At 46.9% G+C, this 22,526-nt stretch overlaps 4 protein-coding genes and 1 pseudogene across 9 annotated transcripts in view; 2 read left to right on the top strand and 3 right to left on the bottom strand.

Moving 5' to 3' along the window:
* Nucleotides 1-1,291: 1,291 nt before the first annotated feature.
* Nucleotides 1,292-3,636, bottom strand: CD14 (CD14 molecule). The gene is made up of 2 exons (XM_011382304.2): nucleotides 2,968-3,636; nucleotides 1,292-2,889 (listed from the first exon to the last, which is right to left on the bottom strand). The coding sequence occupies exons 1-2, from the start codon at nucleotides 2,968-2,970 to the stop codon at nucleotides 1,771-1,773; spliced, it is 1,122 nt and encodes a 373-aa protein (XP_011380606.1). The 5' UTR covers nucleotides 2,971-3,636; the 3' UTR covers nucleotides 1,292-1,770.
* Nucleotides 3,637-4,815: 1,179 nt separating this feature from the next.
* LOC105306975 lies at nucleotides 4,816-7,236 on the bottom strand (annotated as a pseudogene).
* A 29-nt stretch (nucleotides 7,237-7,265) lies between these two features.
* Nucleotides 7,266-12,552, top strand: TMCO6 (transmembrane and coiled-coil domains 6). Of its 6 annotated transcripts, none has more exons than XM_011382309.2 (12): nucleotides 7,266-7,514; nucleotides 7,607-7,710; nucleotides 9,154-9,269; nucleotides 9,378-9,561; nucleotides 9,809-9,913; nucleotides 10,078-10,163; nucleotides 10,393-10,527; nucleotides 10,745-10,856; nucleotides 10,971-11,157; nucleotides 11,294-11,388; nucleotides 11,717-11,884; nucleotides 12,137-12,552. In XM_011382309.2, the coding sequence occupies exons 4-12, from the start codon at nucleotides 9,391-9,393 to the stop codon at nucleotides 12,248-12,250; spliced, it is 1,173 nt and encodes a 390-aa protein (XP_011380611.1). In that variant the 5' UTR covers nucleotides 7,266-7,514; nucleotides 7,607-7,710; nucleotides 9,154-9,269; nucleotides 9,378-9,390; the 3' UTR covers nucleotides 12,251-12,552. The 6 variants fall into 6 exon arrangements, with proteins under 6 accessions (XP_011380611.1, XP_023380269.1, XP_011380608.1 ...); XM_011382306.2 differs by having other exon boundaries at nucleotides 7,268-7,473; XM_011382307.2 differs by having other exon boundaries at nucleotides 7,269-7,473; nucleotides 10,411-10,527.
* NDUFA2 (NADH:ubiquinone oxidoreductase subunit A2) lies at nucleotides 12,514-14,740 on the bottom strand. Its single transcript, XM_011382305.2, has 3 exons — nucleotides 14,581-14,740; nucleotides 14,352-14,458; nucleotides 12,514-12,811 (listed from the first exon to the last, which is right to left on the bottom strand). The coding sequence occupies exons 1-3, from the start codon at nucleotides 14,679-14,681 to the stop codon at nucleotides 12,720-12,722; spliced, it is 300 nt and encodes a 99-aa protein (XP_011380607.1). The 5' UTR covers nucleotides 14,682-14,740; the 3' UTR covers nucleotides 12,514-12,719.
* A 99-nt stretch (nucleotides 14,741-14,839) lies between these two features.
* IK (IK cytokine) overlaps nucleotides 14,840-22,526 on the top strand; it is a 10,136-nt gene continuing 2,449 nt past the window's right edge. The window contains exons 1-13 of the mRNA XM_023524514.1: nucleotides 14,840-15,004; nucleotides 15,566-15,632; nucleotides 16,674-16,766; nucleotides 17,210-17,269; nucleotides 18,084-18,251; nucleotides 18,423-18,537; nucleotides 18,998-19,068; nucleotides 19,158-19,204; nucleotides 20,077-20,240; nucleotides 21,062-21,170; nucleotides 21,450-21,489; nucleotides 21,648-21,867; nucleotides 22,114-22,161. Coding sequence (XP_023380282.1) covers nucleotides 14,989-15,004; nucleotides 15,566-15,632; nucleotides 16,674-16,766; nucleotides 17,210-17,269; nucleotides 18,084-18,251; nucleotides 18,423-18,537; nucleotides 18,998-19,068; nucleotides 19,158-19,204; nucleotides 20,077-20,240; nucleotides 21,062-21,170; nucleotides 21,450-21,489; nucleotides 21,648-21,867; nucleotides 22,114-22,161 — 1,218 coding nt within the window. The 5' untranslated portion in view covers nucleotides 14,840-14,988. The remainder of the gene's footprint in view (nucleotides 15,005-15,565; nucleotides 15,633-16,673; nucleotides 16,767-17,209; nucleotides 17,270-18,083; nucleotides 18,252-18,422; nucleotides 18,538-18,997; nucleotides 19,069-19,157; nucleotides 19,205-20,076; nucleotides 20,241-21,061; nucleotides 21,171-21,449; nucleotides 21,490-21,647; nucleotides 21,868-22,113; nucleotides 22,162-22,526) is intronic.

A 22,526-nucleotide genomic window follows, 5' to 3' on the forward strand; every position in this document is an offset into this window, starting at 1 on the left:
TTTTTGTTTGGGATGTCCTTTCTGAGGAAGTGACAGTCACCTCTCAAGACCCAGATTAAATGTCTTCTGTACAGCCTTCTAGAGTAGAGGTCCCCAACCTTTTTGGCACCAGGGACCGGTGCCCCTATGAGAATCTAATGCCTGATGATCTGAGGTGGAGCTGAGACAGCGATGCTAGCACTAGAGAGTGGCTGCAAACACAGAAGCTTCGCTCGCTCGTTGGCCTGCCACACTGTGTGGCCCGATTCCTAACAGGCCACATACTGGTACCAGTCCACGGCCCCAGGGTTGCAGACCCCTGTGTTAGCAGTCCACTCATCCCTCATAGAGTTGCTCCCTCCTACCACTGAATTATAACTATATTTTATGTTTGTGTCTCTCTTACTGTATTGAGAATTCCCTGAGGGCATGGATGTTTCTGATTTATCTTTGTATACGAGTTTGGCTCCTAGCACACAGGGCCTGAGGTGGAGCAGAGGCTCTGTAACTGTTTGGTGAAGAGTGCTCAGAGTTACTCAAATGTAAGAAGCTGCTTAAAATAGTTAATTCTCTGATACTAAAAATGTCCTAACAGACTGAATGAAGTCCCTTTTGGGTATTCCAGTAGGGTTTCCTGACTGGGGTTGACAGTTTATTTAGCTGTCCCCATGATTTTTTGAGTCTGTGGTCTGGTGACCTATATTAATTTGCTTTCTCCATTCCTATCTGTGTGGTTCTGGACACTGGAGGGAGGCAGGCTAGAGGGCTCTGCTTAGATGCCTCCTCCCACCCCTCTCCCAGGTCCCCTGTAAGGCAGGTATCTAGCTCTCTGATGGATGTGGCTGCCTCCAGGATGTAATGAAGAAGGGACTCTTAGAAGAAACAGCTTCTCTTGGCTGATGTCCTGTATCTTTGAGATAATGCAGCACATCCTGTTAATTGCCTTGTGATGGGTCTAAGAAGCTGGGAAGTTCTAAGGTATTATCCTATTTGCAAATCAAAAAGCCAGCCTGAAACTCTTATACAGTACACACATATATAAACATAATTACAAGATCTCTGGTTCAGAAACAGATTGTTTAATGACAGAATCTTGCATCACTTCCCCATGCCCAAATTCTCCATAGAATGACAGTGGAAGCCAGCGTGCCAATGTGTGCAGAGGGGCTTTACAAAACAGAAGATGAATCCTGAAATTATGAAACGCAAAGTTTATGTACTACAGGTGGCATAGCTGTCCCTTGTCTCGGGAGGTTTGCGGCGGGTGGGGGGGGGGTCGGTGCGGGGGGTGCGGGTTGGGGGAGGGGGTGAGAGAGTTAGCGAGAGGAATGAGCAAATGGCTCCGGTTTAGTTCCTTTGAAAGAGACCAGCAGGCTCGTGAAAGTGCACCAGGAGAGGAACATTCTGTATCTTTCTAGGCATATTTATCAAATACTCTTTAACACAGATACTAGTAATCTGCTCAGAAAGCCATGATTGCACAGAAACCCTTTCTTTCTCCTATGCAGCCCTAGAGAGGTAAGGTTTCCCTGTCCCTTCTGCCCATGAAGTTCTTTACTTAGGCAGATATGGTTTCTGGGGAGTTGGAGTGAAGAAAGTCTAAGTATTTCCCCATCGGCACTGTGCCCAGCACATAGCAGACACCCAGTAAACATCTGTTGAGTAAATGACATGGACCATTTTATAAGATTTTAATGAAGATGGACAGAGAGGATTGGCTGATTGAGACGTCCTCACGAGGCTCCCCAGAGCCAGGGCAATTTTAGCCAATCCATTCTTCAACCCTGGGCGTTAGGCGAAGGCGCCGGCCCCTTGAAGCAGCGCCAGAGCTCCTGACATCCCCACAGCCAGCATCGAACTGGCACAGGCTGAGACCATACCGGAGTCATTCGGGTCTTCTTGGTGCGTGGGGGGTCTAGGGTCCAGAAAGGGATTCCCGTCCAGTGTCAGGCTACCCACCGTGGGCAGCTCGTCTACCCGCGGCTCCCTGTTCAGCCTGTTGAAGCTGAGATCAAGCACGCTGAGTTTGGAGGGCAGTCCTTTAGGGACCTGTTCCAGGCCAGCGAACGACAAGATGAGAGAGTTCAGTGTGCTGGGCCAGACGCACCCAGGAGCGCCCGGAGCGGTGGCGCGCAGCGAGTTGTGGCTGAGGTCCAGGTGGTGGGGTTGCACACCCGCGGCCGCCAGCGCCTCGCATACGCCGTTGGGCGTCTTCATCCCCGCGTTGCGTACCTCTAGCTCTCGGAGGGCCGGGAACTTGTGCGGACAAAGAGCCACAGTCAGTCCGTGCTCGCCCAGTCCCGGATTATCTGACAGATTTAGGGTGACGAGGGCCGGGAAGGTGCGAAGCTCTGCGCAGGAAAACGCGAGCGAGTCCGCCTGCGCAATGTTTAGTACTTTGATGTCCGGCAGGATCCATTGCTGCAGTTCGGCGAGCCAGGAACCCCCTGTTGCCCATGACACGTTACGGATACTGAGGGTGGAAAGCGCAGGCCCAGTGGCTTCCAGAGGCGGCGGCGGCGGCGTGCCGGTTACTTCCAGGTCCTCGAGCATCAGTTCGTTGAGGCGGGAGTACCCGAGCCCACGCAGGACGGCGAACAAAAGCAGAGCAGGAACCCGTGCAGCGCCCACCGTGAGCCGCTGCAAGGGCAGAGTCCGGACCAAGTTAGCATACAGCTTCAGGTCGGTGTCTGCGATCTTTATAAATTGGTGCAGGCTGCGGCCACCACCACGGATCTCCACCTCGACAGCATTAATACAACTCAAGGCGCTGGACCAGTTGGGCTGCGGATTTGTGAAGTTGCAGACGCAGCGGAAATTGTCGTCGTCCACTTCGCAGGGCTCTGGTACGGTCGCAGAAACGTGCATCAGTGACCATAGCAGCAGCAGCAGCAGGCAGGGAGCGCGCACCTAGGTAGAGAGCGGAGGTCAGGGCGGCCCCAGCCAGTCCCTAAGGTTCCCCGTTCCGCCCCAAGACCGTATACTCACCATGGTCGTCAAGTCCTCTGAGCCTCTGTGTCCCTGGAAGTCTCTGGGAAGGGCTTCGGCTTTGCTGGCTTCTTTCCTTTACAGCGGCACTCGCTGGCTTCTAGGCTCCACACACCCTTTGGCAGCCTCGGAAACTTTATGTAACCCCGAGAATGTCACTTTGTTTTCTCCTCTGTGAACCCTGGTCACTCCCCACTTCTCTTCCACCCAACCACTCTATTCACTACCCTTCTGGGAAATTTTGCAATGAAGGATGTTGCTGGGAGGAGGGGCAGAGTGGAGAGGATCCTGTAAGACCTCTAGTATGCTCTGCCCCAGCTGGCGTCTGATGACTCAGGTGCCCCAGGCTTGTCTGGTGGCTATGGAGAAAGGAAGATCCCCAGCGTCTCCTGCCAGGACTCTCTCTTGCCAGGACTACCCCACCTATATCCTAGTGAATCAACCTGGGTAATTTTCTTGAATTTTCTCTAGTCTTGGTGGTTACTATTAACCTCCTGTCACCCCAGTCCAATCTCCTGAATACCCTCAGATATTTAACTGGATATTTTGTGAAACAGATTGCTAACGAACTTCATCTATTGACTCCAATGGCTGGAATTAAGTTCAAGAGAAGGAAGTTGGTCTGAAGAGCAATTCCCCTTCCCATTTTTTTTTTTTTCTGCTGACTTGTTCTTTCTTTATTAAGAAAGTATTAGGATAAGTAAAGGTGTTTAGCAGAAACACACTGGCCAAGTCACTTGCTCTCTTAGTTTTCATTTCTCCATGCGGAAACTGAGAAACTAGATCTTTTTAACACAGTTTTCCAGCTTGCATATCGTTCTTCCCTGCCCTCCCCCAACATAATTTCCTGTGTTCTAGGAAGAAAGGGCTGGACTTAGATTGAATGAGGATTAGTAACAAGAAAAAAAGCAAGTGTCCTAGAGGGTGGGGTAGGGTTTATGCTTGGACAAGAAAAAAATTCTGAGATGTTCCAAATAAAATTGCAGGGGCTGGAGAGCAACAGAAAAAGATGGGAATCGTTAAGCAGTTAGGAGCTATGGGCCAACGAAAGACTGCTCACATTCCTGAATGTATGTTGGAGCCTTGAATCAATCTCTAGGTGTCTATTAGCTTCTGCTAGATTGCTGCATCCTGCATACCATGAACATTCAGGACTGCTGTCTATCCAATCAAAAATAGTAAATATTTCTTTCTTATAGACTGCACTTATTATAGAATTGCCTCCACTTCATTTTCCTGCCCCCCATCTGTAACCAATGTATGTTCTTTCAAACAACTTACAAATTTCTTCCCCAAAACATGTTGAATAAAAGAGCCCATCCACTCCAGGATGTTGCCTTCTTCACCTAGCCATGCTGCTCATGGTTTAGGTTTCATGCCCCAGGACCTGGTCTTTTTCTGATTAGCATATGGCTCAATAAACCCTTTTTTTTAAAAAAAAGCTTTCAGGAATGTGAATTTTAACTTTTACAATTGCCTTCACAGGTCTGTACCTTTGGATTTCTGGAGAAAGAGCTACATGAAAAAAACCTCTGAATTCTCACTTCCTCTATTTTCCAGAGGTAGCTTCACATCCGTCCCCAGTCCAAACGAGGAGGCCTCATCGGACCACAATTCCCACTGTGTGTTCTGTTGGGTGTGCCGTGATCAGGCCATGTCACTGGGACATCCTCAAGGACCAAGATGTTAATAAAGCTCAGTGTTAAACATACTGACCCTGAAGGTAGACAGCCAGGCAAGGAATCCCAGATCTACTGCTGAGGTTGTCAGACTTGGGCAAGTTTCTGGGCCTCAGATTTTGAGCTTCTGTATTTATTTATTCATTCATTCATTCATTCATTCATTCATTTGTTTATTTATTTATTTATAGGAAGGTCAGCTGATACCTTTATTGCTGGGAGGGTGGGGTTCAAGAGCTCGTGGTGGGGTGGGCCGGCTCCCTCTTCACCATCATCAGCTTCTGGCTGCGTAGGATGGCAGCCATGCTCAGATCCGGGCGGTACTTGTTTTTGCAATCATGTGCCTGATGCTGCTGAGGGTGATCCGGCCGTTCTTGTTGCTGGTCTGCACTTAGGAGGTTGCCAGCTTTCACTGGCCAGATCTCTGCTTCATGACGCCCACCATCTTGTGGTGAATCAGCTGGTTGTAGCGGAGGAAGTTGTGGGCTTTTAGGTCATTGGGTTTGGTGGTTTATGTACGCTTGTTCCTCTTTATCAGGAAGCTGTAGCAGTTCCGTACAACCATCCATTGCAGATGTGTAGACATGATATCAGCTCTTTTCAGTGCAGCAGGTGGAGATGGAAAGAGCTTGAGCTTCTGCTTTTAAAATGGATATAATAATAGTACCTGTCTATGACTTTATCCTAAGTCTTTGGCACAGAGCCACATTTGTTGACAGCAGCCCACTATTATCTTGTCAGAGACTTTGTATTCGGAAGACTTAAGCCACTGAAGCCTGGCTCCTCGGCAAATCCCCATCACCTTAGCAGAGACACTCTAGATAAGGAGTCCAGGATAAGAAGGGCAATAAGTTTCTGCAGAGATCCCCAACTCACACCTTAATTCAAGAATAGCTATCATTTGTCTACCAAATGCTAGGGCTGGTACAAAGCTTTGGGATGCCAACATGACCCATGACCCACTCAGTCCCTCAAATACTACAGTAGGTGAGGGAAGTGAAACAAACCCGGAACTACTATTCATAGTGAAGAGGACCCTTACAGAGGAAAAGCCAAGGATTTGTGGTAACTCTGGAGAAAGGAACAGCTAACCCTGTAGTAGAGAGGATATACGGCTCTTTCTTATAGGGTTAACACTATTGTCAGGCAGATAAATGCAAAAAGGCAGTTTGGTCGTGAGTAGACACTCTGGGCAGAACATAGCTTTTGTCTAGGGACTTGTCTTACCTTCCCCACCAGGAGAAAGATGTGTATATAGAAGTCAGTCTGTCTATGAGGAAAGGGACAAGACCCAGGCCCTACCCCCAGCCAGAGCATGGTACACAGCAGGTTCTCAATAAATGGCTGGCCAGGGGCTGGATGGATGCTAGACCTGGAGAGAAGATGTGGAGGACAGGATGATGGTCTGCAGCTATTTAAGCAGATGTCTTGTGGAAGAGATCAAATGCTTCATCGGTTTATTTTGAGAAGCGACATTAATTTCAAGGAAGGAAGTTGGTTTGATGAACAATGCTCCTTCCTGGATTTTTTCTTATTTGTGCATTAGCCTAAGTAATAGCTTTCTAAAAATTAGAGAACTCCAATGAAACTTTTTAAATGCTACCAGGACTCGCTTAGAGCTGTGAAAGGAGTTTGAGAGGAGACATCAATTACACTATAACTTAATGACAGCTGTGAAAAGGGTTGTAAAGAAGTATATGGTGCTATACACTCTCATAACAGGGCAACTGGTCCAGTAGCTCTGAGTAGTGGACATTGGAGTTGAGATCTTAAAGATGGTGTTAATTAAGGGAAGGGCTCTGGTTGATATGGGGGGTGGGCAGAGACAATGCTCTAGTCAGAGGAACAGCCTGTGCAAAAGCCCATAGGAGTTAAAGAGCAGGGCTCATTTAGGGAACAAAGAGAAGATCCAAGAGAGATGAGTAAGGAGAAGTGCCCTTCCAGGTGAAACTGGAGATGTACCCAGGGATTAGACCGTGTAAGCGTTAGTAGGCCACAATTCAAATTTTGAGGGTAAGAAATACTTTAAATTCACCAGTGTTTCCCCCGTACTTAGTGGTGCTCAAAATTTGGTGAGAAAATTACTTTATCCTAAAAATAATGTGACTCACTTCTATGCAGAGCAGTGAAATAATATTTGCCTCATTTTACTTACCGGTAAAATGGGGATAATGGTTATGGCGAACATTCAATATGGCAATGCATGGCCCGCGTTTAGCTAACCCTAATCAGTGGGAGTCGTGTTATTGGTGAAATGGCATCCCATATCTTCCTAGAGCTCAGGGTAGTTTTGAATGTTCCTCTAATGTGTGTTAGGAGTGGGTAGGTTGTGTTTGCTGAGTGGAAGGTGACGCTTCTGACCTGGGGCGGCCGGAGTCGGGGTTGAGTTACTTTCTTTCCTGAGTACGTACGGTAAATACTACCTTATTTTCTTTCCTAGAATTGAGAAGTAGTGAAACCAAAGCCGCTGGGCCTTCGTTTGGCTTTCTGCCTAGGTCTGAACCAACCTCCAGCCTTCGCCAGCTCCGGTTACACTCTCCTTCCGTCCCTTCGCTCCCTTTGCCCGTCCCTCTACCTTCGCCGTCCCCGCCCCAGGACCTGGCGTCGCCCCCTCGCATCGCCCCGCCTTTGCTTGCACTTCCGCTTCCGCCCTGAGCCGCGGTTGCCGGTTCATCCCATCTTCCAGAACTTGGCGCTACCTTCTCAGCTTTTCGCTTAGTGCGAGTTGCCTGCAGCTCCACCATGTGGAACCGACTGCAGGGCCGTCTCAGGCCGGTGGGCTGCGGAGTGGAGGAGCTACGGTGCCGTCGGCGGGAGCGGGAGGCTGGTACGGGCCGGCGAGGGAACATGGAAGGATAGGGTTTGGCGGTGAGAGATAGAGTGAAGAGACCCTTGGGTGGGAGACGAAGTTCTGGGTCCTGGATGTCTCTTCCACGCTCAGCCAGTTTCTTTGCCTACAGCACTGAGGAAGGCCCGGAGGGAGCAGCAGCTGGTCAGCAAGAGACTGGTGAGAGACAATGCCCCAGAGGAAGCCGAGGTGGACTTGATCCTTGGGGAAGCCGAGGTAAGGGGGCAGGGTGCGCGGTGAGGTCCATACCGGCTGACGCCAGAGTACCCGAGGTCCGTCCCAAAAACCTGAATGCGGTCCCTTCAAAACCTCCATCCATCCAGTGGGTCAGGCCAGAAAATGGGGTATCATTCTCCACAACTCCGACCCTCATCGCCACATCAATACTTCATCAAGTCCTAGCTATTTTCTACCTCTGGACTCTTTATGTGCCTCGCTATCGCAGCTCCCACCATCCTCTAACCAGTCATCTGCATCTCTGCTTGTGCTCTCAAGTTCAATCTCCATACATCAGTCAGATGCGTCTTTTAAAAACACATAAGAGACCAAACTCCTTCCTGTAACCTATAAAGAACAGTGTGGTCTAACCTCTGCCTACCTCCAACCTTATTAGCTTACTCATATCAAACTCCCCTTTCCAGTTCTCGGTGACAGTTCAAAAAAGCCTTGTCTCAAGGCTTTTTCATTTGGGTCCCTTTTGGTATTCTGCCAGACTGTTTGCAGACTAATAAACATGTTTGATTGTATGATTGTTTGCTTGTTTATTATCATTTCTCCAACTAGACTTTACATTAGCAGGAACTTAGACCCTTTGTCATCACTGAAAATTCAGATGCCTATCAGTACCTGCCATAGAGTAGATTATTGAATAAGTGAATTAAAGAATTACTTTTATTTATTCATTCAGCAAGCATTGGACATTCTCTGTGTTTATATTGTCTAGGTTTACATATCTAGTTTATAAAGCACAGGCGCCAGAGTTATACCATTTATTTATGACAATAAACTATGTTGGGTACTGAGGTACACAAAGATGAAGAGTCCCTTTCTCTGAAGTGTTCACAACCTAGTAAGAGACAGATGTGCTACCACCTGTCATGAAGGAAACATGAGGCACAATAGAAACCCCTACGTCTGCCAAAGGAATCCAGAAAGAGCTAACTTCCCAGGGGCAGTGACAAGGACAGAAATCTGAAGGGAGTGGAGGACCTGGAGGACCTGGGGCGGGTATGCCAGGCATAAGAAATAGATTGTGCAAAATCTTGGCAGCATTAAAAAGTCATGTTTTGCTAGGTGTTGTTGCATGAGGAGAATGACAAGAGGGTAGGTTATGCCAGGCTGAGAGGTTTAAATGTTATCCTTGAAATAACCCTGTCAGAAGGTGTGGGTAGATGTTATTCCCATTTTCCAGGTGAGAAACTGAGGTTTAGGTCCCTTGCAGAGTAAGTCCCAGGGCTAGCATTAAACCCAGTCCTGATTCCCTCTTCTGTCCACTCTACTGCAGTGTTGGCACTTATTAGCCATATTAGTATGAATGACAAGTTGTAGGGATGGTACAATATTGGAGTGCTTGCAGGTGAAGCGAACAGAGCAGGATTCACAACTTGCTTTCTGACAAATGTGTGTTGCCATCTCTCCTCTCCCTGTCCTGGGCTTCAGATCCAGCAGTTCCTGCGGTTAGCCCAGCGGGGAACAGAGGAAAAGGAGAGAGAGAGGGCTTTGGTCAGCCTTCGTCGAGGCTTGCAGCACCTGGAGACGCAACAGACCTTCATCAGGTCAGTGTGGGTGGCGTGAGTGGGTGGCTGGGGCTTTGAGGGATGGATAGGAGTATGGAGCGGGGATGAGCCACAGGCTGAGTAGGGCTTTGGTGCTCACTCATGTAGGCTGGAGGGCAGCATGCGGACCCTGGTCGGGCTCCTGACCAGCAACCAGGCCCTGCTGCAGCTTGAGGCGGCTCGGTGCCTTCATGAGCTCTCTCATTCTGAGCAGTCTGCGGTGGCTGAAGCCTGCCTGCCAGCCACTTCCTACCTCCTCACCTACCTCTCCGGTCACAGCTCAGACTTTATAGTAAGCCCTGTCCCTTCCTACCTTGTTCTTGGCTTGAGTTTAAAATTTGTGCTTTTAGGTGCAGTTTGAGCAGGTAGGGATAAGAAAACCTGTTTCCCCTGATGCCCACAGCCATATATATACCCATCATCTCCTACTCCCTTGTGCCCAGATCCTCAAGGACAGGGCTGTTCCATCCTCCCCACCACAACCCCCAACCCTGGCCTGACCTGGGCCAAGCCCAGTGTTTTTGTTGTCCTGCTCTCAGGAGCTCTGTCTGTATACACTGGGAAACCTGATTGTGGAGAGTGAGGCTGTGAGAAGTCAGCTCCTGCCACAGGGCATTGTTCCAGCCTTGGCTGCCTGCATCCAGGTGAGTGTCCACTTACTTTCTTCCTCCTCGGGCAACACTCCCGTCACTTCTTTCCACATGTTCCAGCTGCTTTGGTTAGGTAGCTCCAGCCTAAGGGGTTGAAAGTCTCAGGAAATCTTAGGGCCTGGCTTCCAGAGTCAGAGCCCTACCCTGTCTCCTTCTAGTCCTCCCATCTGACTGTGCTGGAAGCCCTTGGATATGCCTTGTCCCAGCTCTTGCAAGCTAAGGAAGCTCCAGAAAAGATCATCCCGTAAGTAAAATTGTGTCTCCAGATGTACAGGTAGGGGTGACCCACTTGGCATGTAGCCCCTGGATTCCTTATTGAGTCTGGTTCCAAAGCTGTTGCACATTTAACTCCATTTGTCTGGCTGGGAAGGGCTTTGGGTTTGGACACTTCCCACTTGCTATTAGGATTTAGGAAGAGCGACAGGCATCTTGCCTTCCATGGTTCCTTTTCTTCCTTGCCCTTCCTGCAACAGCTGTGCTTCTGTTGGCAGCTCTGTCTTGGGCTCCACTCTCCCCCAGCACATGCTGCGACTGTTGCAGCCTGGCCCAAAGCTGAACCCTGGGGTCGCTGTGGAGTTTGCCTGGTGCCTTCACTACATCATCTGCAGGTAACACAGGCCAGTTGAGAAAGTGCCACAGACATCCCCGGGGACTCCCTTCATGACACTCAGGTTTTTGAACTTGGGTTTCTGAAATTGTTGTGGAAGATTTTCTTCCTTCCACGGCCTTCTCTTCTTGGAACCCAGGAAACCCACAAACCTAGGCTGTTTGCTAACTTAAAGGTGGGATCAGCTGAGTAGTGACTATTTGCTTCCTATTGCCTAGCCAGGTCAATAATGCCCTGCTCATCACCCATGGGGCTCTGTCCACACTGGGGCTGCTGCTCTTGGATTTGGCTGGGGCTGTTCAGAGATCCGAGGATGCAGGACTAGAGCTGGTAAGTGAAGAGGACAGGTCAAGATCGTCACGACCTTTCTTTCTACTCTGCTCCTCCTCTAAGGTGCAGGTAGCCCCTTCCAATTTACATCTGATCCCCAACTTATCTTTGCAGCTGGTGTGCCCTGTGTTTCGGTGTCTAAGCAACTTGCTAACAGAGACAGCAGTGGAGGCTGTGGGAGGGCAAATGCAGCTCAGAGATGAGCGTGTTGTGGCAGCCTTATTTATCCTTCTGCAGTTCTTCCTCCAGAAACAGCCCAGCCTACTTCCTGAGGGCCTCTGGCTCCTTAACAACCTCACTGGTATGCACCATAATCTGCCCAGGCCTGGATCTTTAGATACTGGAAATACTTGTGGCCTGGGCTAAGGTGGGCAGGATTGGGAGGGGGAAGTTTCAGGCCTTAGTTAGAGGGATTTTACTGACGTTTTCCCTTCCAGCAAACAGCCCGAGCTTCTGTACCTCCTTGCTCTCCTTGGATCTGATTGAGCCCCTTTTGCAGTTATTGCCAGTATCGAATGTGGTGAGCGTACTGGTAGGTATTGGACTCATCTGAGACTAAGGTCTAGTGCCCAAAGTGTAAACAGGGGGAGCTCAGAAGTACCTTTAGCTGAGAGCTGGCAGGTAGTATGGATGGCTTGAGCCAGACCACCCTAGGTTTGAGTCTCTAAACTGTTGTTTACGAGTTATTAACCTTGGGCAAACCAATTAACCACCTTAAGCTTCAGTTTCCTTATTTATAATTGGGAGTAGTAATCCTACTTGAAGGCAGTTGTGGGGATTACAGAACATGCATATAAAATTACTTGGCACATTTGCTTTCATCCTTTGTGGGGACTGTGTATATACATTTCTGTCTGCAGGTGCTCACAGTTCTGTGCAATGTTGCAGAGAAGGGTCCTGCTTATTGTGAGCATCTGTGGCCAGGTCCCTTGCTCCCCTCCTTGCTGGACATGCTGACCTTCTCTGACACTGACGTAATAGGCCAAAGTCTGGAACTGCTGCAACTGCTGTTCCTCTATAGGCCAGAGGTGGGTTTCTGGCCCTGGTCCCAATCCCCCCTGTTCTGAGGCCTCTGGTCTCACCATAGCCTCTTTCCTTCCAGCCCTAATTGTAGTAATTTCTCTGGGCCTGGCTGGCCTTTGTGGGCTCCAGGTGTGAACCTCCATCTTCCTGTTGGGAGTGTACTCTCTTCCAAGAAGAAGGGCTAACCCATAAGGCTGCGGGAATTGTGTTAGGGCACAGGGACCCAGGTGTTGAGTCCTTTTCTTCCTTGCCCTCAGGCTGCCCAGGCCTTCCTGCAGCAGTCAGGGCTACAGGCCTTGGAAAGGCATGAGGAGGAGGCACAGCTCCAGGAACGAGTGCATGCTCTCCAGCGGACAGCTCTTCATGGGTGACCTGGCTTCTCAATGTCACTTCTCTACTCCTCCCCCCGCCAAGTTCCTTGCCTGCGGGGCCCCTTTGGGGAGTGGGGGTTAGGACCATAAGGAGGCATCATGTTCTCTGCTCCCACACCTAAACCTAAACCAAGACCTTTGGATCTTAGCTCCTCCTCTTTAACCCAGCACTATCCAGGCAGAAGGACCAGAGGGAAATCATTATGGCCCACTTATTCTGGGGCCTTGGAATCTCTTTTTTTTTTGCTTCAGTAGCAGGTGGCTTTTGATAGGACAGAATAAAGTTTTATTCTTACATTAAACTGCTTTGCCCAAGTTCTTGCACATTCAGGGGTAGAGGGTAGAATAAGGAAAAGAACATCTTACAGCATAAACTTTATAAGGAACAGACAAATACACTTTTCTACATTGTACTCAGTCCAGCAGAGCCCAGGCTGTGGGGTGTTGCTCTCAATCCTCAGTGGGGGCTTCAGGCTTTGCCACTTAGCACATTCTCCAGGGCTCTGTTTACCTGATCAGCACTGAAGTTGTTCAAAGAGACATTCTTCTCTTGGCCAAATGCTGGGGAGAGAGGGAGATGACTAAGTATCCACTCTACTATGGAGCTACCAAAGAATAACAACAGGTCTTGGTCATGAACTTACAGTATTGTTACGATAGAAGGTAGTAGAGAGATGACCAAGGTGGATTTGGTATGCCTAGAATTTATCCAGTGGGTCTCAAACACATCTAGGAAGCTCAGGTCCAACTAGAATTTTGGCTGATTCTGGGTGGCCACATGGTAAGGAAGGTGTTTCAGGGAAGTTTTAAGGGGCACAGTAGGCATTTATTAACCATTGTAAGCAGTGCATTGCATGGACATACCCTCGACAGGGTGCCCATTCTGACTCCCAGTCCATCTACTATAACACACTACAGTTACTTGATTCCATCTCCTCCGGTCTACTGGCTTTTGGAAGGAGACCCTTTTTCCTCCCGCAGTTTTTAGTGCACGGCATTACTACAGGTGTCCACTGGAAGAACCAATCTGCCTTAGGTATAACCTTCCCCTACTCTGCTTCCTCCAGACCTCCTAGGGCAAGATGTAGTTAAAAACTAATTAAGGGGTGAAGGGTTAAAGAAGTACAAATTAGTAGTTGATAGTTGGGCACAGGGATGCAGAGCACGGCAGAGGGAATGCAGTTAGCATTAATATGATGACTAAGTGGAGGGCCTGGGGAGGAAGGGAGCAATTGGAGGGATCGTTTTATGAACAATATAGATGTCTAACCAATGTACTGTATACTTGAAACTAATTTAAATAAATTTATTTAAAAAATTGATTAAAATACCACTAGTCAGCATGTATAAATGTACTGCATGCCTACTATGTGTCAGGCAACATGACAGTAATTTTCAAAATGGGAAAAAATGAAAAAAGGAAAAAGAATTTAAAAAAAAGGTTTGGGGGCAATATTACATAACTGGTCAGGGAATGCCTTTTTGAGGTGGTGATATGCAAGCTCAGAGCTGAATAATAAGCCAGCCATAACGTCTGGCAGAAGTGCATTCTAGGAAGTGAAAACGAATATAAAGGCTTAACCCTGTTATAGCTAGCTACATAACCTTAGGTATGTTCCATGAAATTTCTGATTCAGCTTTCTTATCTCTACAACATCCCCTCATATAGTAAATGAAGATTAAATAAGATTTAGATAGGAAAGCACAGAGTCCAGCATTAAGTGCTCAACACAATCATCATTTTAGGTTTCCCTCAGTGAGATTCTAACACTATCTGGACCGGGACTGCCCACACATAACTTGAAAGGACCTAACATTGACAAGAACCGACCAGCATTTGTTCTCCCCTATCTGAAACCTGTTCTGAATTACAAAATGACAGTTCCCGGTCCCCCGTAGGGCGGCGCCCGCCTCTACACTGCTGTTAACCCGGGACACAAAGAACCCTATAACCCTACGAATGTAAACTTTCTTATCGGCAATAAGGTCAAAAGCAAGGCTGAAGTCTTGAGTTCCAGTCTCTACAAGTTTTTGCTTGACCTTGGGTGGCCCTTTCTCTTCCTGAACCCTTGTTTTCTCCACCCCAGCGTCTCACACTCACCGTAGCGGGCCCAGAGCTTGGCGTGCACATCGGAGCACTCGCGGATTAGGATGGGTAGGTCGGGGTTCGCCTTCTTCAGCTCCACGTAACGTTTCTCGATAAAGTCCCTGCGGGGCCAGAGAGAGCGCCCCGCATATTGGGTAGGCGCGGGCCTCCCTAAACAGCCGAGAGGTCGAAGTCGTGACCCCATCGCCCCGAAGCCCGCCCGCCTCACTACGTTGTGCCTCACCTGACGCCCTGGCTGCCGGGCGAGCGCTGACAAAGGTGGATACGAATCTCTCGTAGGCCCAGTTTGGCACGGATGCCCCGACTGGCCGCAGCCGCCGCCATCTCTGCTAGTACTCGAACCCCTGCCCAGGCCTTCCGGCCGAGTTCTCCAGATGAACCAATCGCGGACCTTCCAGGCCCTGCGATAGGTTGGCTGAGATAGGAGGCGGAGTCAAGTTTAGCCAATTCCTTAAGAGCATTGTAAGGCACGGGTCGGGTCTCCTTCAATTGGGCAGCGGGGGCGAATAGGCTGCGGAACGCAAGGCACAGTGGGTTGGTTCCGGAGGTGCATTGTGGGGGGAAAAGGCAGTCGCTGGTGTGTTGTCGTTGGAGGTGCAGGCCTTGCTGAGGTTGAAACACCGCGGTCGAAATGCCGGAGCGAGACAGTAAGTCTGGGTCATCTGCCCTTTCTTCCCCGCGGAACTCGGGACACTTGCGCGTTATTTCGTCCTCAGAACTGAAGCCGGGTGTGCGTGTGAGGGTGGAGAGGGGCCGAGAGTGACGCTTGGAGCCTGGCGAAGCCGTTAGGCCCTCAGTGAGGCTCCGCAGCTCGCTCTCTACCTAATCCTTGTGTTTGCCCCAAGTGAGTACTAGTGGAATTTATCTGCGAATTTACCCCTCACACACACACCGCCCCATATTCACGTACTCTTGGGTTGCGCCACTTTATCTTTCACGTAATATCTTAGATGTCATCTTCAGGAAGTCTGCTGATTCTCTAGCGCCGGTTTAGGGGTCACTCCTCTGGGCTCCCACAGCTCCTTGTATTTTCCCATTTCACTTATTACATTGTGCTGTTACTGTCGCTGTTCTTGCCTTTCTCCCTCACAAGATTGAGCAGTCTGACGGGAAAACACATCAGTATTGTTCACTACTATATCCCCAACTTTGGCATGGGACCTGACACAGAAGAGATTGATCAAATTGATGTCAATTCTTTTTCTTAGACGAGCCGTTCTCCAACCCTTTGGCCCCAGACGGCCATGATGTGGACGATCCTCACTCCTTCCACCAGTGAGTGTTTTGATCTAGAACCATGGAAATGAGCTGGGCAATGAGTAGAGTGGTGCTGATGGTAAATTCTGAATGTATTGTTGGCAAGGACGGTCAAAACATTTACCACTTCCCTTTTTCACTGAATCAGGTCAAATGTGTAAGAGTATTAGAGGAGAAATTCTGACAGGCAGGGTGCTAGTTTTTAAAGATGATGTTTAATTACACATTACGTAGGAATTCTTGTAGAAAATTAAAACATCCAAAATAAGGGTAAAATTCACTTTGATAACATCCCCAGTTCCAGTCCCTTTCTTAGAGGAAATCACTGTAACCTTCTTTATGTGTATCTTTAAATGCATTTATATATATACACATATATCTGAGGAAAATATATCATTGCTTTGTGAGTTAAAATGTTTAAATTAAATGGTGTTGTATATATATTATTTTGCTACTTGCATTTTTCCTTTGCTAAAAGCGGGTTCAGCAGGCCTAGGAGAGGCCTGGTTGAAAGAGGTCTCAAAGCAACCTGGCTAAAGTTTGGTCAAGGAGTGAGTCTTTGTCATTACCAATTAAAATGATCTCTTGTACCATCAGTGCTCTCTGCCCCACATTTTAGAAACGCTGTCACAATTTATTTGCTCTCCAGTTAATAAACATTTAGGTTGTTAGCAAGTTTTTATTTTCAAAGCTGTAATTGAATCACCTTTACAGGACTTTTTATACACATATTCCAGTAATTGGCTACACAGATGAATGGAGTTGCCGGGTCATAAGATATACACACTTAAATTTTAATAGTTGCTGCCAAATTGCCCTCCAAATATGCTTTACTGACTTACACTCCCATCAGTGGTATATGAGAATATCAGCTTCTCAAATTCTTACCTATACTTAGTTTATCAAACTTTTTAATAATTAACACTCTGATGCATTAAAAGTGGCATGTCTTTATCTTAATTTGTATTTCCCTGATTTCCAGTACAGTTAACCATGCTTTCCACATATTCCTTTTCCAATTCTTATTGGGTACTGATTTTTAAAATCTTTGCTTTCTAGATCGAAACTCACCAATGAAGACTTCAGGAAACTGCTCATGACCCCAAGGGCTGCACCTACCTCTGCACCACCCTCTAAGTCACGTCACCATGAGTAAGTTCTGGAGTGATCCAAGCTGTCTCTCATCACCTTCCTATAGAAAATCTACTGGTCTGGATGTCTTAGGAACTGGAAAGCTAGTTCTTTTTTGAAGCCTATGTTTCCAGTCTCTCCTTCTGGAGATTGAAGTTCCATTGGAGAATGGGATGCTCTAGGGTCTCACTTTTTCTCAGAGTATGTTCCATGAGTCACTTGTACTCGAATTGCTGCTGGTGTTTAAATGGGCGTATTTCTGGGTCCATTCCAGCCCCCAGAGACTCAGATTCTGAGGCAGATATTTGGAGATACCCATATAGATATTGACGTGGATCTCTGCCTGATTGAAACTGTTGCTTTGATCAGTGTACTAGACTCTTTTTTCAGTCCTCGCAGTCAATTCTTGTGATTTTTGGGATTGTGGCAATATTTTGCATTCAGCGAATTTCTCTTTCTTCTAGGATGCCAAGGGAGTACAATGAGGATGAAGACCCAGCTGCACGAAGGAGAAAAAAGAAAAGGTGAAGGAAGGATGGGGGAGTGTTGAGTTTTAAGGTGGATAGTATTTGGAGAAAAGGAATAGGGGCTAGTTATAAGGCTGCAGACCGAGGTTTGTCTTTATTGTCCTAAGGTTCTCTGGAGAAGACTGATATGTGGAGGGGCAGTTTAGGGGTTTAGAGTCAGTCCGTGGTATTTTAATCTCATGTTTACCAGTTTCTAGCTGGAGAACCTTGGGCATTTGCTTAACTAACTCTCTAATCCTCCATATTCTCATCTGTGGAATGGAGATAGTGATAATAACTTTTATCAGATTATCTTGCGGATCAACTGTGATAATGCATGTAAATACTTAGCACCAGTGTCTGGCATGTAAGTCTTGGCTGCCATCATCATCACCTTATTCGTCATCATTTATGATACTAAACTTTCAGGACATATACTTTGCTTTTCCTTTCTTCTTGGGGTGAACTGGCAAGGAATGATTTATTTTCTGTTGAAATTTGGAAGGCGATAAAAATTCAGATGACTTCATTGTTGCTGTATGGAAAAATCTCACACTTGTAGAGACTCAGTGATGTAGAGTTGGGTAGCATTAAAGAATACTAAAGTGACAGATGGAGTATCCTGAGGTGGTTTTGGAACGATGTGAGCCAGAAGATGCTGTAGTTGTGATTTTGAGGACTGGCAAGAGGTGGCAAGCAGTTCTGTCAGGATGTATATGAACTTTTGCCGTAGAGAGTTGGATAAAGGTATAGGGAAACAGGCAGGAGCCATTCTGCTGACCTTGGGATATTAGCTGGTGAGCCTTACACATTTGCCTTTCTCTGGCCACAGTTATTATGCCAAGCTTCGCCAACAAGAAATTGAGAGAGAGCGGGAACTAGCAGAGAAGTACCGGGACCGTGCCAAGGAACGTCGAGATGGTGTAAATAAAGATTATGAGGAAACTGAGCTTATCAGCACCACAGCTAACTACAGGGCTGTGGGCCCCACCGCTGAGGCGTGAGTACTGAGGGGGCCTGGGCTTTGTTCCCTCAGCATCCCAGAGTCATAGAATCATAATATGAATTCTTCCTCACACTTTTCCTGCTCTGGAGCTCACACCATGCCATTTCAAGATGCACTTGCCCCCCCACAAAAGACTATTCTAATGTAGCCTCTTTCATTATACAGGGACAAATCAGCTGCAGAGAAGAGAAGACAGTTGATCCAAGAGTCCAAATTTTTGGGTGGTGACATGGAACACACTCATTTGGTGAAAGGCTTGGATTTTGCTCTGCTTCAAAAGGTGAGCCTTGGTGAATGAGCGGAGAGTAACACTAGAGTGCTGAATGCTCTTGAATGGGCCTTTCAAGGTAAGAAGAGAGACTGCTGTTAGTTCAAACCATCTAGAAGGGCTAACAGTTTCCCCTCTGTAGGACTGATTACTACTCATTTTTCAAGTCTCAGCCTCAATTTTATTTTCTTTGGGAAACCTTTCTTAAACACCCAGGTATGGTTAACTTCCCCCATTCCTTAACTCCCACTTCCTACACCCTCGCATACCTCTTCTGTTTCACTTATTAAAACAGTTATCTCACTTCATTGTTTGTTTAATTTGTCTCTCCTGCTATAAGCTCCATTAGGGCAAGGATTATATTGTCTTGTTTAGTACTGAATTCTTAGTTCCTGGTACAGTGTGGTGTAGTGGTGTTCAGTAAATTCATGTAAATGAATAAGGGTCTAAACCCTACTTGCTCTCCTGGTAGGTACGAGCTGAGATTGCCAGCAAAGAGAAAGAGGAGGAAGAGCTAATGGAAAAGCCCCAGAAGGAAACCAAGTAAGTAAACATCACGGCGAACTCGAGAGTTTAAAAGGTGGGACCTAAAGTCAGAATACGTTTAGCAAAAATATTTTTTGTCTTTTCAGGAAAGATGAGGATCCCGAAAATAAAATTGAATTTAAAACACGTCTGGGTGAGTACAGAGTTTCTACGCTAATGGCTCTGTATTCTAGATGAATTGTAGAGAAGTTAATTCTCTGTGTAGGACATGCTTCCCCTTTTCCTCAGCCCATTGTATTCTCTTTTTTTGCCCCTGAACCAGCTAATTCCCATAAAATACTGTAATAGAATTCAGACATGGACTAAATTCTTTTGTGTATGTTATTAATGTCTTCTTAGTTAGGGTGGAAGCTTTTTCAGATTGGGGTTTATACATTATGAGGTAAGTAGCATTGCTGCAAATTAAAAATTCAGAATTTGCAGTCAGAGAGACGGGTTCGAATCCTGGTGATGAAACCACACCAGGTATGTGATTTTAGGCAACTGATTTAATTTCTCAGTGCCTGTTTGTCCATTTGCAAAAATGGGGTTAATGTTCCCTTCATGGGATTATTGGGATGAAGAGAAGTAATATATGCATCGTGTCTATCATACTGAGCTTGTAGTAGAGCTGGTTTTTCCATCATCATCAATATTACCTTAACTATCCTCCTCTCTCACAGGCCCTAATACAGTGCTAGGCACATAGCGCCCTTAAGAAGGCAATGTAGAAGGGTAGATAGGAGCTCAGGATCTGGAGTTAGACTGCCTTGGTCTCACTTTTTGTTCTATCACTTGGTAGCTTTATGACTTTCGATAAATTACTTAAATCTCAGCCTTAGTGTTCTTATCAGTTAAAAGGAGATAATAATGCCCACCTCACAGGGCTGTTGTAAAGACTGAATGAAGCAAAGCAAAACAAAGGATGCATAGCATGTGGCATGGTGACTGGCACAGAGTAAGTACTTAGTAAATGGCAGTCGTTACTTTAGAAGGTTCTCATTGTCACTTGCTGGTCTTTCATAGGCCGCAATGTTTACCGCATGCTCTTCAAGAGCAAGGCGTATGAGCGGAATGAGCTGTTCCTGCCAGGCCGTATGGCCTACGTGGTAGACCTGGATGATGAGTACGCTGACACAGACATCCCCACCACTCTCATCCGCAGCAAAGCTGATTGCCCCACCATGGAGGTAAGTGACCCAAATCCTGAGAGCCTTTCACATGAGCCTCAAACCTGGGAATCAGCCTCAATTCTGCCTCGGGCATCATTGACCACATTTAATGCATTACCAAGTTCTATCTATTTTTTACCTCTTAAATCTCAATTGAATCCATTTACTTTTCTCCATCTCTACCAATAATGTTCTAGTCTGAGCCATTGTTTCTTAATGGAACTATTAAAAGAGGTTCCTAATTGGTTTCCCCGCTTGCACTGTGATTCCCTTCCAGTACTTTATTTATTAATTATTACTGAGATATAATTCACATACCATACAATTCGTCCCTTTAAAATGTACAATTTAATGGTTTTTGGTATATTCATAAAATTGTGTAACCATCTTCGCAGTCAATTTTAAAACATTTTCTTCACCCCCCAAAAAAATGCTGTACTTTTTAGCCATCACCCCTGCCCCTCAAATCTCCCTATCCCATTTTTACACATGGCCAGAGCAGTTATGTCAAAAGACATTTTTTTCTCATTGCAGTCTAGAAGCTTTCAGTGTTTTCTCACTATTAGAATAAAGAGCAAATTATTTATTGTGGCCTATGAGCCTCTGCAACTTCTGGCCTTTCCAGCCTTTTTTCACTGTGCTTCCCTGTTGTTTGTTGTCCAGTCATGCTGGCTTTGTTGAATTTGTTGGAATCACTTTTCACCCTGTTTCATCTGCCTGGGATGTCTTTCCACAACACCTAGCTAATTCTAACTTAACCTTCAATTTGTTAAATGAATGAACGAATCAATGAAGAGGTTCCTGCTCAGTGAGATAACTTTGCTTCTTGGGGTTTTCAGGCCCAGACCACACTGACCACAAATGACATCGTCATTAGCAAGCTCACCCAGATCCTTTCCTATCTGAGGCAGGGTACCCGCAACAAGAAGCTCAAGAAGAAGGATAAAGGTAACCTGGAGAATTAGAGAAACCTCACCCCTAGGGGAAGACTCTTGGGGAACAGAGAAAAATAGAAGCAATACAGCATTGGCAAGGAATTGGTTACATCTGTCTGTTTGACCCACCCAGGAGGCAGTGGTCAACTTTGAGGCATGAAGAGAGAGAGTATGGGTAGCCTTTGTTGTCCCATCTTCTGAACAGAAGATGTTCCAAAGGGCATTGAGAATTAAAGAGTATGTCAAGGGAATTAACTGGGGAGTTTTCCTCATTCCTCTTTTCACATTTTAGGGAAGCTGGAAGAGAAGAAACCTCCTGAGGCTGACATGAAGTATGTATCCTAGCCCCTGTCACTTGATCTGAGGGAGGAAGGGGGCTCTGTGTTTCTTGTCTTTGGCATTTTGGGAAGGCCATGGTGTGAGAATCTAGAGAAATGGCCAGTGTAAGTATGTGTGTGACTTTGGCAGCTAGTGATCTCTCTTTTCCTAGTATATTTGAAGACATTGGGGATTATGTGCCCTCCACAACCAAGACACCTCGGGACAAGGAGCGGGAGAGATACCGGGAACGTGAGCGCGATAGGGAGAGGGACAGAGACCGTGACAGAGAGCGAGAGCGAGAACGAGATCGGGAGCGGGAGCGGGACCGAGAGAGAGAGGAGGAGAAGAAGAGGCACAGCTACTTTGAGAAGCCAAAAGTGGATGATGAGGTGAGATGTGGCGCCTGGTACCAGGTGGTAGAGCTGTCTATCTCTCTTAACTCCCCAGCCAGGTACAGGACCCTTCTGTTATATAGGAACCTTGTGGCTCCATAGTAGCAACTGGGTCGACTAATCCAGGGTGGGAACCATCCAGGGAATGGGGCCAGGGGTAGGTAGAGAATTGATTCAGACTTGGGGAAAAGATGAGTGGGAATCTCACGGTGACACTCACTTTAGTTTCTGTTTTCTTTCCAGCCCCTGGACGTTGACAAAGGTAGGTTGTATCCAAGGAATCTTGCATGGGTCTATCAGCCCTGCTTTCCCCTGGGCTGAGAGTCTGACCTAGAACTCAGCTCACAAGGGTAGGATTGGGGGACTTCCTGGTTCTGGGTTCCCATAAGATTCATATCTTGCTATATGAAATAGACAGAAGATGAGTCTGGAGTTCCCTCCAGCTTTCTGGCCAATAGCAGGTCATATTTGCTCTGTTAGACATAATTCCTCTAGCTTTGGGGTTCTGAGTATGTGAGGCAGGTTGCACAGAAAATATTCTGGGCATACCACCCCATCTCAACCAGAGTAGCTCATTATTAGTTAGGATTTGATTAAAATTTGGTTAGCTAAAAGCGTTCTGTTGCTTTAAAAAATGTTTTTATGAAAAATACGTC

The sequence above is a fragment of the Pteropus vampyrus genome, unplaced genomic scaffold (assembly GCF_000151845.1).
Source record: "Pteropus vampyrus isolate Shadow unplaced genomic scaffold, Pvam_2.0 Scaffold470, whole genome shotgun sequence".
NCBI lineage: Eukaryota > Metazoa > Chordata > Mammalia > Chiroptera > Pteropodidae > Pteropus > Pteropus vampyrus.